General features: G+C 33.3%; 1 protein-coding gene across 4 annotated transcripts; it reads left to right on the top strand.

Annotated features, from left to right (window-relative positions):
• Nucleotides 1-863: 863 nt before the first annotated feature.
• LOC120069335 (VQ motif-containing protein) lies at nucleotides 864-6,759 on the top strand. 4 transcript variants are annotated; one of them, XR_005479508.2, is made up of 3 exons: nucleotides 926-1,820; nucleotides 2,415-2,554; nucleotides 2,654-4,365. XR_005479508.2 is itself a non-coding variant. In XM_090316601.1 (2 exons), the coding sequence occupies exons 1-2, from the start codon at nucleotides 1,067-1,069 to the stop codon at nucleotides 6,196-6,198; spliced, it is 792 nt and encodes a 263-aa protein (XP_090172727.1). In that variant the 5' UTR covers nucleotides 925-1,066; the 3' UTR covers nucleotides 6,199-6,759. The 4 variants fall into 4 exon arrangements, 3 of the variants coding, with proteins under 3 accessions (XP_090172728.1, XP_090172727.1, XP_038876999.1); XM_090316601.1 differs by lacking the exons at nucleotides 2,415-2,554; nucleotides 2,654-4,365 and adding an exon at nucleotides 6,161-6,759 and having other exon boundaries at nucleotides 925-1,820; XM_039021071.2 differs by lacking the exon at nucleotides 2,415-2,554 and having other exon boundaries at nucleotides 2,654-3,561.
• Nucleotides 6,760-13,622: the final 6,863 nt, after the last annotated feature.

Here is a 13,622-nt window from a genome sequence, read left to right as displayed (position 1 = left end):
ATTTGAAAATAAACTTTTCAAAACTATCAACAAAATAATAATTTCAAATAGTTTCCACTCCTAATCATTATCTTCGATTTTTCATAAACTTTTCAAATCTTTTAATATTTTTTTTAATGGAAATTGAGAAATAAAACTACGTGGTTTGATAGTTTTTTTTTTCAACTTTTTAAAAAGTTCAATTACTTATTAGATACAAAATTAAAATTTTTTAGTCCCCATTTTGTAACTATTTGGTTTTTAGTTTTTTTGTTTTTGAAAATGATGTATATAGATACTACTTCAATCTCCAAATTTTTTCTTTTGTTATCTACTTTTTACTAATAGTTTAAAAAATCAAGTCAAATCTTCAAAACTAAAGCATGCTTAGTCTATTTTTTTATTTTTTTATTTTTGAAAATTAAGTTTGTAGATACTAATTTCACCTTCAAATTTCTTCATTTGTTATATTCTTTTTACCAGTGGTTTAAAAAACTATGCTAAAATTTTAAAACTAAAAGAATTAATTTTAAAAACTTGTTTTTGTTTTTGAAATTTGGCTAAAAAATTAACTATTATACTTAAAAAATATGCAAATCATAGTAAGAAACGAAGAGGAAATGGGTTTAATTTTCAACATCTAAAGATAAAAATTGAAATGATTATGAAATAAGACATAAAAAATAACTTTTGAAATTTTATTTTTATTTTTAAAATTTGACCAAAAATTCACTGTATTTACTGTAAATTATTTACTAGCCTTAAATACAAAATTAAAATTAGATGAGTAAACTTGTAATTAAAAAAATGGGGAGGGAGCGTGGTAGGCAGACGCGGTATTGATGATGAATACGACTGAAAATTTGAAGGTAAAGAGTGAAAAAAAGAAACCTCCCCACCAAAACATTTCTTACCAAACCACAAAAACAGAGCAAAGGCAGAGGAGGCAGTAAAGAAATAACAATCCATCCTTCTTAATCTCTCATCTACCCCACGCCTCTGTTTCTCAACACCTTCTTCTTCTCTCTCTCTTCTCTCTCTCTCTCTCTCTCTCTCTGAAACCTCTTCACTGATCAGAACCCTATCAATGGAAACCTCTTCAATTCACCAAGAAAACCCATGTCCTCCTTCTTCTCTCCTTCCTTCTCCAAGCAGTCGCATGACTAACAGCAGTACCAGCAGTAGCAGCACCAGCAATGGCCTCCAAGTCATGCCTCCAACTCCGCCGCCTCAATTCAACCAGTTACATTCTCCCAAACCCATCACTCGATCCGAATCTGTCAATCCTTACCCCACTACCTTCGTTCAAGCCGATACTTCCTCCTTTAAACAAGTTGTTCAAATGCTCACTGGATCCCCTGAAACTGCCAAGCAAGCCTCCGTCAAGCCTGCTCCCGGTGCTCCCAATTCTGATTCTCATTCCAAAACCCACATTCCACCCATTAAATCTTTGCCCAGAAGGCAGCAATCTGGATTCAAGCTCTACGAGCGTAGGAACTCTTTGAATAAACTTAAAATTAACCCCGTGTTTCCTGTTTTTGGTTCTGGTGGTCATTCTGGGTTTTCTCCGAGGAAACATGAAATTCTTTCTCCTAGCATTCTGGACTTTCCGGCGCTTGCTCTTAGTCCGGTCACGCCGCTAATTCCTGACCCGTTTGATCGATCTGGGTTGGCGAATTGTAGCTATTTGAAGAATGGGAATGCTAAGTTGGATGCAGAGGCGGAAGAGAAAGCGATTAAAGAAAAGGGGTTTTACTTGCATCCCTCGCCGACCACCACTCCTCGGGATTCTGAGCCTCGGTTGTTGCCACTGTTCCCAATAACATCTCCTAGAGTACCAGGTTCATCTTCCACCTCATGAATCTCTCTTCTCTTTTATGAATTTTGGGGTTTTTTTTCTCTTTTTTCTTTTTTCGATTTTATATGTTGCTGCTGGGTGATGGCATTTGATGATAATGAAAAGGAGGCGAGAGCGATAAGGCTTGTAATGATATATTTCCAGAGAATGATAGATTGTTGCTTCAATTGTAAAATCTGATGTTCGTATCATTTCTTATGAAAAATGAATAAAAATTATCCCTCATTTTCTCCCTTGATTGTTCTTTGGAAAAGTTCAAATTCAATTCTGTTTTCCCCTTCCTGAAGATTAATGATTGTTCTCTTTTCCCTTCAAAAGCAATACAGCTTACAAACAACATTAGGGAATAGGGATCTTGATTCTGTGCAAATCCCTAGCCAATTCAAACATATGGCAACTTCTTTCATATCTGATAAATTTTGTATAACCGATTTTTTTTTTTCCCTTTTTGGTCATCATTACTGCTTGTTGTGTAGTCAACACTCACCACTCAATAAATGTAATAAATGCGAAGACTAATTGGATTAAGGGTCCATTTTAGCATTGGTAAGGCAATTACTCAATTAGTGTGGTGCAGGTGAATGAGGAAAAAGGAAGGGTGTTATGTTGTGGGGGAAGGTTATGAAAAGTGCCCTCGAACCTTGGCCTAACTTTCAAAGATAGGAGAAAAAATGGGCGCGGAATCTTGACCTTTTGTTACCTTTTGTGTTGTATCTTGTAAGCTTTTGTCATTTGTAACTTTCTTTTTTTTCTCTCTTTTCCTTGCCCTATCACTTGTTTTAATAGATATTTTATGTACAATATTCTACCTTTCAGGTCTGAAGTAACTTGTGAATGATCATTTAGCATGATAGGATTAGAAAAATTCACCATTGGACATGTGAGATGTGACCCCATCTGAAATTGATTCTGGAAGCAGATTTGTACCAGTCAACAAACTAGGTTAGATGGAAGTGAATCTGGTCAACATTTTTAGTTGAACAATACCAATCTTATCATCTTTGTTTGGGGCAGCTGACAAAGTAGGAAGGAACCATCCCATGGGGTCAAGCCAACCCTGATAAGTTGTTCTCTTGAACAGGTCATTACAACTATTATAAACAAAGAGTTTCCCTGTCAGATAAGGTAGTCAAATGGGGACATTGAAGATGGAACAATAAATAGAGTTGTTTCAAGTGGTCATCTGAGTACAATTTTCCAGCCATAGGAGAGATTCATTTTAATTTTGAATATGAATTTGGGTCCATTTTTCATTAAATGGAGAGAGTTTTGTTGGGTAGGCTAAGTTCTTTCTTTCCTTTCCTCTTAGTTGGGGCCCTTGAAGGTGAAGCCTTGGGGCTGTACCAAAGTGAATCGATCATGGAAAAAGGTAGTGGTGCTTTTAATCTTTATCTCTGAATCTTAAGACTTACGCTGTGGCCTACTTGCTGTACTCTGAACAATCCGCCGAAACAACCTCAAAGTAAAATGGGGACACGGGAAAGTGTGAGTTGTGATGAAGAAAGAGAGAATGGTGGGGATACGAAAAGCCTGAAAACATGGTGGTCGTCTTTTTCAGTGATGTTTGTTTGTTTGTTTGTTTGACTGTTTGTTTTTATATGTATAGTGGTGATTCTTGTTGGTTTGGTTTTATGTGGGTTTGCTTTTTGTAGACTTTTTAACACTCCTATGGGTTGGTGGGTGTCAATAATTATAATCTTGAAAGTTTGAAACTTTTTTTCAAACTGCTCTCTCTCCTATCTCTCTTAAAACTCTCTGGTCCTCAATCATTTACAAATTTCAAAGCTCAAGTGGATAAGAATGTAGTGAAGAAGAAGGATAAAGTTCTCTACTTGAACATCTCCCAAATACACTTAGATTCTATCAAAAAGGTCTTATATCAATGAAGATATTAGTCCGATGAAACGGCAGGGAGGGTGATTGGTGTGATTTTGTAAAGGAATGGAATACACAATGGATGGGAATTGGTGATATAAAGGCATTCACTCTTAAAGGCTTTGGCCTTCGCATAGATTCCCACTAAGAATGCTGCCCACCCAGCAAAACGTATCTTTTTTTCAATTTCTACTCTTTATTTACTGTCGACCACATCATAATCCTTTCCTCCTACGAATTTATGCCCAAATTTCTGCTTACACCATTCTCTCTCTTTTTCTCCAATTTTTGCTTTTTCTTTTTAAATCTTTATTCCCATTTTTTAGGGAATTAATTATTTAGCTGAGAAATGGCGGGTTATTTCTGCTTGGCTTACGTTTTGGATAGTTGCAAATATAACAATTAAGTCTACAGTATTTACAAACATAGTACAATGCAAAATGTAATAGAATTTGCAGATATAACAAAATTTAGATTTTGCTTTCGAACTTATCAATAATATATCATATTGCTAATAGGGATTTATTAGTGATAGATCATACAATTGATAGGAGTCTATTGCAGACAGATTTTGCTTTATTTGTAATTATTTGAAAATGTTACTATACGCTTAATTATTAGTCTTAAAGTGCAATTAATTGCAATTACCCTTATATTTTTAATGTCTAATGCTGAATTCTATCTTCCCATTAACGTTATTGAATACATTATTCATTAGTATGACAAATGTATGTTCTTATGGTTGAGGTTGAAGAGTGTAATCGCCGAAATTATTGTTTTCTTTATATAACTTTATTTGAGATTGGAAATTCTTGCCTCACGTCTTTGTAGAGAGTATTTCATTCCTCTTTGCGATCAATTGTTTTAGCTTTTTGTTTTTGTTTTTCACTTATTACTATATTTATATATATATGAAAAAAAAATCAATCATTCTAGTTTCTATTATAATGTTTATAGTGGCATTTTTTTTTTAATAAAGCATTCATTTTTAATTGAATTGATTTCTTCTAGTAAATATAGGACCTTAGTTTATGTCTTTATTTAAGTTTTTTCTTTTTAATTTAATTTAATTTATATAATAAAAAATTTTACTTAAAACGGTCAAGAATGTAAGTAGTAAGTTTTGGACGTGGCATGGTGGGATTGAAAATGTAATAGAATCCTCCCAACTTTGTATATTTGTTGAATAAGGAAAAAAAAGTTGAATTATCATTTTGCTAAGGAGAAACGATCCACGTTTGTACTATATGATATCTTCTACTTTGGACATAAACCTTTATGGTTTTATTTCGGGTTTTATAAGATTTTGTACATATTATTTCTCAATTATATATTCATGCTTTTAAAAAAAAAAAAAATTGTAGAACTTTGGTCCCGATCTAATGTACATGCTGATTTATAATTATTATTTAAATGGTTTCCTTTTAGATTTATTAATTTTTATTACTAATTTAACAAGAGAGGGATAGGGAGTACTTCGTATATATTAGTCCTGACCGACAATCTAAAAGTTGTAATATTAAAAAAACAATTTAAAACATTTTTAATGAGTAGGTTTCCATTTTATTTAACTCTATTTGGTAACTATTTAATCTCCATTTGATAATCATTTGGTTTTTTGTTTTTGTTTTTTAAAATTAAGTTTATGTCATCCACATTTTTTACCATAATTTGCATATTTCTTTATAATTGTTGGATTTTTAGCCAAATTCCAAAAATAAATACAACCCTTTTTAAGATATTTCTTTTAATTCTCAAGATTTGGCTTAGTTTTTTAAACCATTGGTAAAAATTAGATAACAAATAAAGAAAGTTTGAGGTGGAAGTAGTGTTTATAGGTTTAGTTTTAAAAAACAAAATGGTTACCAAACGAGGGCTTAATTTTTAGTTTTTTTGTTTTTGAAAATTAAGCCTATATATATACTAGTTCTACCTCCAAATTTCTTCATTTATTATCTACTTTTGTACACATATTTTTAAAACCAAACCAAATTTGGAAACTAAAAAAAGTATTTTGAAAAATTTGTTTTTTGTTTTTTGTTTTTTGGAATATGACTAAGAATTTAACATTCTACTTAATAAAGATGTAAATCATTGTAAGAAATGAGGAGAAAATAAGTTTAATTTTCAAAAATAAAAACAAAAAATGAAATGGTTATCAAACGGAGTCTTAGTTAATATTAATTGTTGATTTATTTTTCATGTCGCCGTTGAGCTCAACGGAATGTCAACCTGGCAACGAATTGCGTCCGCGGTAAGATTCTAAGTTCTTAACTGCTTGAAACGTGCACCTTTTTTTTTTTCTTGATATTGATTAAAAAGCCATGTTGAAAGAAACTTAAAGTTGAAAATGATCCGTTAACTTGAACACAATTCTTATGCAAATATCACTCTCCCCTTCATCGACTTTGAATATACTTTGAGAGTAACAGTAAGCATGTATTGCAGGCGTGAATAATCGAAGACGGAACGAAAATGAGATGTGAAACGTGAACACAATAAAAAGAAGAGTTTGGTTGAAAAACTATCCGAATGGAATGAGTTTTATATTATAAATCGGGTCCAAAATGCTCGATCCAAACATGAGTTTTTTATTACATTACATTACAACACCATCCCATTACGAGCCACCAAACATCCCCTAAATGATATCAAAAGAGACCATCATATTTGTGATGCAATATTTTTCAAAAAGATTTCATCTTTCGTCATCAATGCATTCACAGACAACGTTTGTGTGGAGGAGGCAAAGCACAATTGATATGTAAGAAAGCTGGAATGGTGGCAACGAGTTGGTGGGTGTCACGCTTTGGACAAGCATAACTGTGACAATGTGCATACCCATTTCAACTTGACAGGGCACGGTTGTCAATGGACGCATGCCCATTTCAATTCCTTTTTATCGTGCTTTCATCTTATGTATTTTATTGTGCAAGTTAGTTTACTTATATTTTTTATTGTGGGTCTACATCATTATCACATGTAAAGGTGACAATCACAAAAAACTTACAATATATACATGGGGTAAGACTAATCATCATCCTTCATATCCGAAATTGTATGATATTAAGCCTTTGTTACCCTTTATTGCTTACTAGCCTACGACAATTATTTTCTCAATCATGTTTTCAAACGTTTGCGAAAACCATTTTTCTCTAATCCGGTTTTCTCATAAATGGGGGTGGAGATTGAATATGCTCGTTGTACTACCACCTATCTAATTTTGATTTGACTAATTTATTTGTAGACGAGAAAAGGTGTTGCACGATCGTTCCGTGAACCTTTCAAGATGCAATTGTGACCCACAACAGCCCTAACTCTAGCTTCATTTCTGTTGGAGGGGAATGTTATAAGTTGTAAGGTTTGGCTTCTACCACATGGGAATGGAGAGCGAAAATAGAGAATTAATAGTGAATTTAGTTGGAGGATGGGTTACTGGGTCTCTGGGCCTGTTTGAGGCCCAAATCACACAAAACAGAAGCCCATGAAAAATGCTAGGCTACAAATTAGAGTTCAAAATCTACAGCTTTTTTGGGTTCAGAATCTTGAACCTTCCATTTCCCTCCTAGTCCTGGCACGGGCCCATTTTCATTTAGAATGTGTCATTTAATAAATCCAACGGCTGTAGATGTAGAGCTCACCGTAAACACTCTTGATCGCAGCGTAGACAATCCACGCCCAGTGATCATCCTACCTAATAACCACTACGTAGACCACCCTGCCATCAATTTGGCGTTTTTATTTTATATTGAGCGATACAGAGGTGGGCCCGGTCCCGCCATTATTTTTTCTTTTTCATTAATTTTCTCTCTTCTTAAAAATATAGGAATGATTTCAATTTTGAAGCCATTAATTCGTGCCTCTAGATTTATTGTCTTTTTTCTTTTTTTCCTATTTCTTGAAAATACTAGTTCGAAATCACGTACAACTCACGTGTTTAATAAAATTTAAAATATAATTTTAATTTTATTAAAAAGTATGAAACACAACTTTATCGAATAATGTGATTGTCAAATGAAAATTGGAAGTTTTTTCAAGAAAAACTAATTTTAGTCTTTTCATATACTCATGTTATCACTTTTCAAATGCATTTTAGAAAGTGTTATTACATATTTGTAAGAAATGACGTAGCCAAACTTCTATAATGTCACAACTTCATTTTAAATTCTCTTAGGTATCTTTGTTTATAAATGAATCTAAAAAACTTGTATATTTCTTTCACTTATAATAAGCAATCATTAATACATTTAAATTTTCATTAACTTTTTTAGTTTAATATTTAAATTTTAGTTAATAATTTTAGTTAATCGTTTTTGGTCCATAATTTGTAATTAAGGAATTAAATAATGACAACAAATAATGGTCCAAAAATGAATTAAGGGATAAAATATATGAATTAAGAAATCAGCATATGGACGGTAATGAAAAATAGAAAATAGAAGCCAACCTCAACCCAAGAGAAGCTCAAATGTTTTCAAAGAAATTGTTGAATGAGTTATATATATATATAGTTGTAGATAGGAGTGAGCATATATTAAGAGAGCTCGTTAAACTGGTTGTTTTATTTAAAGTTTGTTATCAAGTGATTGAGTTTAGTTAGGATTTCTTGATATTCAGTTGATAAGTTTGTTTATCTGTTTTTTACACAATGAATCTCATATAAAAAGATCATTGTGTAGATCACTCTTCATCAATAATATATTCTGATTTCATTTGTCATCATTTCTCTATTTGTTATGAATTCTTTTATGGTACCAGAGCATAAAAGTCTAACGACGTGGATTCTGAATTTTTTTTTTTTTCTAAACATGGATTCTCCATCTAGGACTCATTCTTCAACAGTCACTATTTCTGCTTCTGTTCCTTTGAAAGTAATCAATCCTGGCAGCAAAATCAACACTGTGAAATTAGATGAAGGAAACTTTGTTTCATGGAAATTACAAATTACCACTACTTTGTGTGGATTTGATCTCGAGATGAAAGTATTGTGCCTTCAAAGTTCATTAGTAATGAATCATAATAGTCTTCTTCGAGAAGTATCAATCCAGATACTTTGGATTTAGCAAGATAGTTTAATTATTTTTTGGCTTCTTGAAGCAATGTCGAAGGATCTTCTTGCTGAAATGTTTGATTTCGATTCATCAAAAGAAGTCTAGTTAGTTCTTAACTCAAAATTTTCTTCTAGAAACATGGCGAGAGTTCTTGATCTTAAAGGAAAGCTGAAAGCGATGAAAAATATTTCCAAAAAATCAAAATCTTAGTTGATTCCTTGAAAGCCACTGGGAGAAAGATTTCTCCTGAAGATCATATAATGCATATTTTGGCTAGATTAGGACCAGAATATGATTCTATGTTGGTTATTACTCATAAAGATGAGTATCCATCTTTGCAAAGAATCTACTCTCAACTTCTTAACCAGGAAAATCGGATTGAAAGGCATAGTAATGTGAACTCTGATGGATCTGAACCTTCTGTCAATTTGACGACTCATAATCAACAAAAGAAATTTCCTAATTCTTTTTCTTCTTCGATGCCTGGTAATGATGTAAATAGAAGAAGCAAGAATCAAGGAGACAAGTAAAACAAGAAATTTTGAAATAATAATGGTAAGCCTCAATGTCAAGTCTATGGAAAGTTTGGGCATACAACCTTGAAATGTTATCTTATACTTGATAAATGGTTTCAAGGACCAAATGCTACTTAACATAGACAAGGTTTTTTGTTGCAAGCTCAGGGACAGAATATAAGTTCACCCTCAATCAATATTGTAACCATTCAAAATGATTACAAGAGATAAAATTAGTGGTTTCCAGATTCAGGAGCCACGAATCATGTCATAAATGATATCTCCAACTTGACCTATGATTCAGAATATCTAAGAGACAACAAAGTGTTGATTGGCAATAGTGCAGGTTCGAATGTTTCTCATATAGGATCTTCTTTTCTTTAAGTCTTCTACTTATCCAAATTCTATCTTTCAACTTAAAAATTTTCCCCATGTTCCTAATATCACAAAAAATCTTATAAGTGTAAGCCAATTTGCTAAAAGATAACTCTGTTTTCTTTGAGTTTCATTTGAATAATGGCCAAATACTACTCAAAGGCAATCTTGTTGATAGACTTTACTGTTTTGAAATGGAAAAAGATGTGTCTCGGAAGTCTTCTTTCAAAAGATGTTCTTCATCAAAGGTTCAATCTCAAGTTTTTCATATGTCAACTACTAAATATAATACAAATATGTTGCCTACATTCTCCTTAGTTGATGTATGGCATAGAGGTTAGGTCATCCAAATGTCAATACTATTTAGCAAGTTTTGTCTTCATGTAATATCACATATTCAAATAAAAGGAAGTTTCATGTATGACATGCTTGTGCTCTTGCTAAAAGTCACAATATTTCGTTTGTAAACTCTCAAACCATATATACAGCTCCTTTATAACTTGTTGTCACTGATATTTGGGGTCGATCCTATCAAGTTTCTAGAAATGGTTTCAAATATTATATAAATTTTGTTGATGCTTTTTCAAGATATACTTGGATTTATTTTCTTAAAACTAAAAATGAAGTTTTTAATGCCTTTTTATCCTTTAAAAAAATTGTTAGGTCACTCTATTCTTCGTCTTCAAATTGATGGTGGAGGTGAAATTTTTTCATTTACCTCTTATCTAAAATCAATGGTATTGAACATAGGATGTCTTGTCCACATATTGTTGGGGTTTGTGCCCTAAAGTCTCGTGTCCTTTAGTTTGTAAACAATTTTGTACGAATGCTTGTGATGTATAATATATATGATACTTACTTCACTTCTTGACTTTGCACATTTAGATGCTTTTATTTCACCACAAACCAATAAACTTAATATCCCTGGTTTTCTTTATGTAACTTAAGCATGTATGTAGTGACATACAAGTGAATCATGTCTTAAGTGACAACCAAAATGGTCTGTAGTATATGAATAAAGGAGGGAAACCTTATCCTAGTAACGCGACCTGCTTTGTGGAATAGTTACAAGTGTTGTGACTTGTCACAGATGGTCGATCCTGATCATTTGTGTTGGGGACATGCGAGCGGGGGCGTCCTATACAAAGAGTTTGTATAAGACCTGACCACGAAGTGTTAACATATCGTCATATAACTCCGTTCATGACAGCGACTTCACTTCACTAGGATGACCATAGGTAACATGACCTCAATTCTAAGTGAGTTGAGAACTCCTACTATTGAGGAAGGTTCTTTGATTTGCATGGGTGAGAGTGGCTAGAGCACCGACTCAAACCTGCCAATTTGGGAATTCGTCTGATTTGGGAGCTGGGAACTCAACTTCACAAGATCGAGTTCACTCCTTCCCCGAAGCAGAGATAAGTAGATAGATTGCTCTCTTAAGGGCTGATCCCGGGGCTTGAACAATGTAATGCCATACACTTTCTCATGGCCTGAGAGGTGTTCACACATAGTAAAACTATGTTGTGTTGTTCAATAGAGGAATGAATCAGTGGTACTTAAGGAGTAAGATGTAACTACAAGGGCAAAATGGTAAATTGGCCCAGCTGTACTTACGAGCATCTGTGAAGGGTCATCGTACTGATGATTGGTTATATCCAATGGGCATAGAAATATATCTATGGCAAGAAGAGTTCAACTATCGATCTTTAGTGGAATGCCTGACAGTTAATGGATGGTGGATATCGTGGCTAAAAAGTTTAGTCAGTTATTCATGTACCGTTGGAGCCATAGGTCTATAAGGTCCCCTTGGTAGCTTGGATACAAGTTTTAGTTTGAAATATTCAAACTGATAAGAGGGAGTTCGATTATATATGATATAATTGAACTAGTTAATTTTATATGATATAATTAACTTTATGTCTGAGATACATTAATTTGGAGGAAATTGGATATAAATATGATTTATATCTAGTGGAGAAAAAATACTATAGTTAATATATGATATTAATCCATAAGTTATGAATATAATGTGATTATATTCATTGTCTATTAATTGGACAGTTAAGGGATAATAGGTCGGCGTCTCTTCTGTTTTCATAATGGATGAATGAGTTGAAGAATCGCTTTGAGACGCTTAAATAGCTCACGGTGTGTTAAGCCTTGGATGCGCTAACATTGTGTTGAAGTATGTCATCGCTTAGTGAAATCAATGCCTATACAATAGTGTTGAATGATCGCTTACCTATACGATAGTACTAAGTGATCGCTTAACGCTTACACCCGTGCACGCTATTTACTAAACGATCATTTACCTTTTTCTAAGCGATTGTTTAGCGCCCGATATTTACTAAATGATCGTATAGACGATCGCTTAACTTTTCCTACATGATCGTTTAGACGATCGCTTACCTTTTCCTACACGATCGTATACTTCACCTAAACGATCAAGCATTTTGTCTATACGATAGACGAGCCTTTCTCCCACTTGCTTGATCGTTTTATAAAATCTCCCTTCCTCCTCCCCTCTACTAAATCCGAACAAAGTCCACCCTTTGGATTCTCACTCCAAGAATATTGAGAGTTCTAAGTGGTGGTGTTGTTCCTATTTCCTTTTGTTCATGTGGAGACTGTTCGAGGTAGACAATTGGGATTTGCTGAACGATAGCTTACCGTTCCAGCGAAAGCGAGATTTGCTGTGAAGACTAAGTCTTCAACTGGTATGATCTCTCAGTCTCTAGTTTATTATTCCTTTAAGCATGCCAGTAATTTGGCGTTATTAATGCATATTAGTATGTTTAAATGTATATGTGAAAATTCTGTCACAATGAATTGGAAAGATCCGCTTCCGCTTGTAGGTACTCTTGTATAAGAGTTTCTTTACATACATCTCAACAAAATGGTCCTGTAGAAAGAAAACATAGGCATATAGTGGAAATGGGTTTAGCCTTGTTATCTCATTCTTCCTTATTTCTTGAATTTTGGGACGATGTTTTTTCCACTGCTGCCTATTTGATAAATAGACTACCTACTATAGTTCATCACAAGATGTCTCCCTTGGAAAAGATTTTTGGGGTCCAAGCAAACTATTCATTCTTAAAAATCCTTGGTTGTTTATGTTATCATTCTTTGAGACCTTATAACAAATACAAACTTGAACCTAGATCTACTCCTTGTATTTTTCTGGGTATAATTTTGTTCATAAAGGATATAAATGTCTTTCTGAATCTGAAAGATTATATATATCTAGACGTGTCATATTTGATGAAACCATTTTTCTTTCAATGTTGGTCTTTCAGCCTACACATCTATCCTCAGATATCTAGTCTACTTCAAATTCTCTATCGATTTTACAAGTCCCTCAGCCTACCTCTAATTCACCTACTACATTATCCTTAAGTCTTGTCATAAATGATCAATCACTTCCTTTGAATACTGTTCATTCCAATAATCAGTGTGCGAATTCATTACCCATTGGTTCTTCGTCTGATTCATTATCCTCCTCTCCTCTTGAAATTTCTTCTTTGAACATTTCCACTTCTATCAATGTTGCACCAATTGATGAGTTTTCCACTCCTTACCTCCTTCTTCTTTTTCACTTCCAAACCAACTTGATACTACAGTTAATAAGAATTCAGTCACTATTGCATCATTACCTTCTATATCTTTTGTTGTTAATAACCATCCAATGGTTACAAGAGGAAAGAATGAGATTTTTAAGCCCAAAGTTCTAGCTGTGGAGTATCTTGAAATGGAGACTCCAAATGTTAAGGAAGTTCTTAAATGTCCTCATTGGGTAAAGGCCATGACAGAAGAATACAATACCTTATTGAATAATAAAACATGAGATTTAGAACCACAATTGGTAGATAAGAAAGTGATTGGATGCAAATGAGTGTACATGATCAAGAGAAATTCAAATGAATCTATAGCTCGATATAAAGCAAGGTTGGTAGTCCAAGGTTATAA

The sequence above is a fragment of the Benincasa hispida genome, chromosome 8, assembly GCF_027475165.1.
Source record: "Benincasa hispida cultivar pf3 chromosome 8, pf3_genome.v1.1, whole genome shotgun sequence".
Classification (NCBI taxonomy): Eukaryota; Viridiplantae; Streptophyta; class Magnoliopsida; order Cucurbitales; family Cucurbitaceae; genus Benincasa; species Benincasa hispida.
The sequence above is the reverse complement of the archived record's forward strand: the minus strand, read 5'-3'. Positions and strand labels throughout refer to the sequence as shown.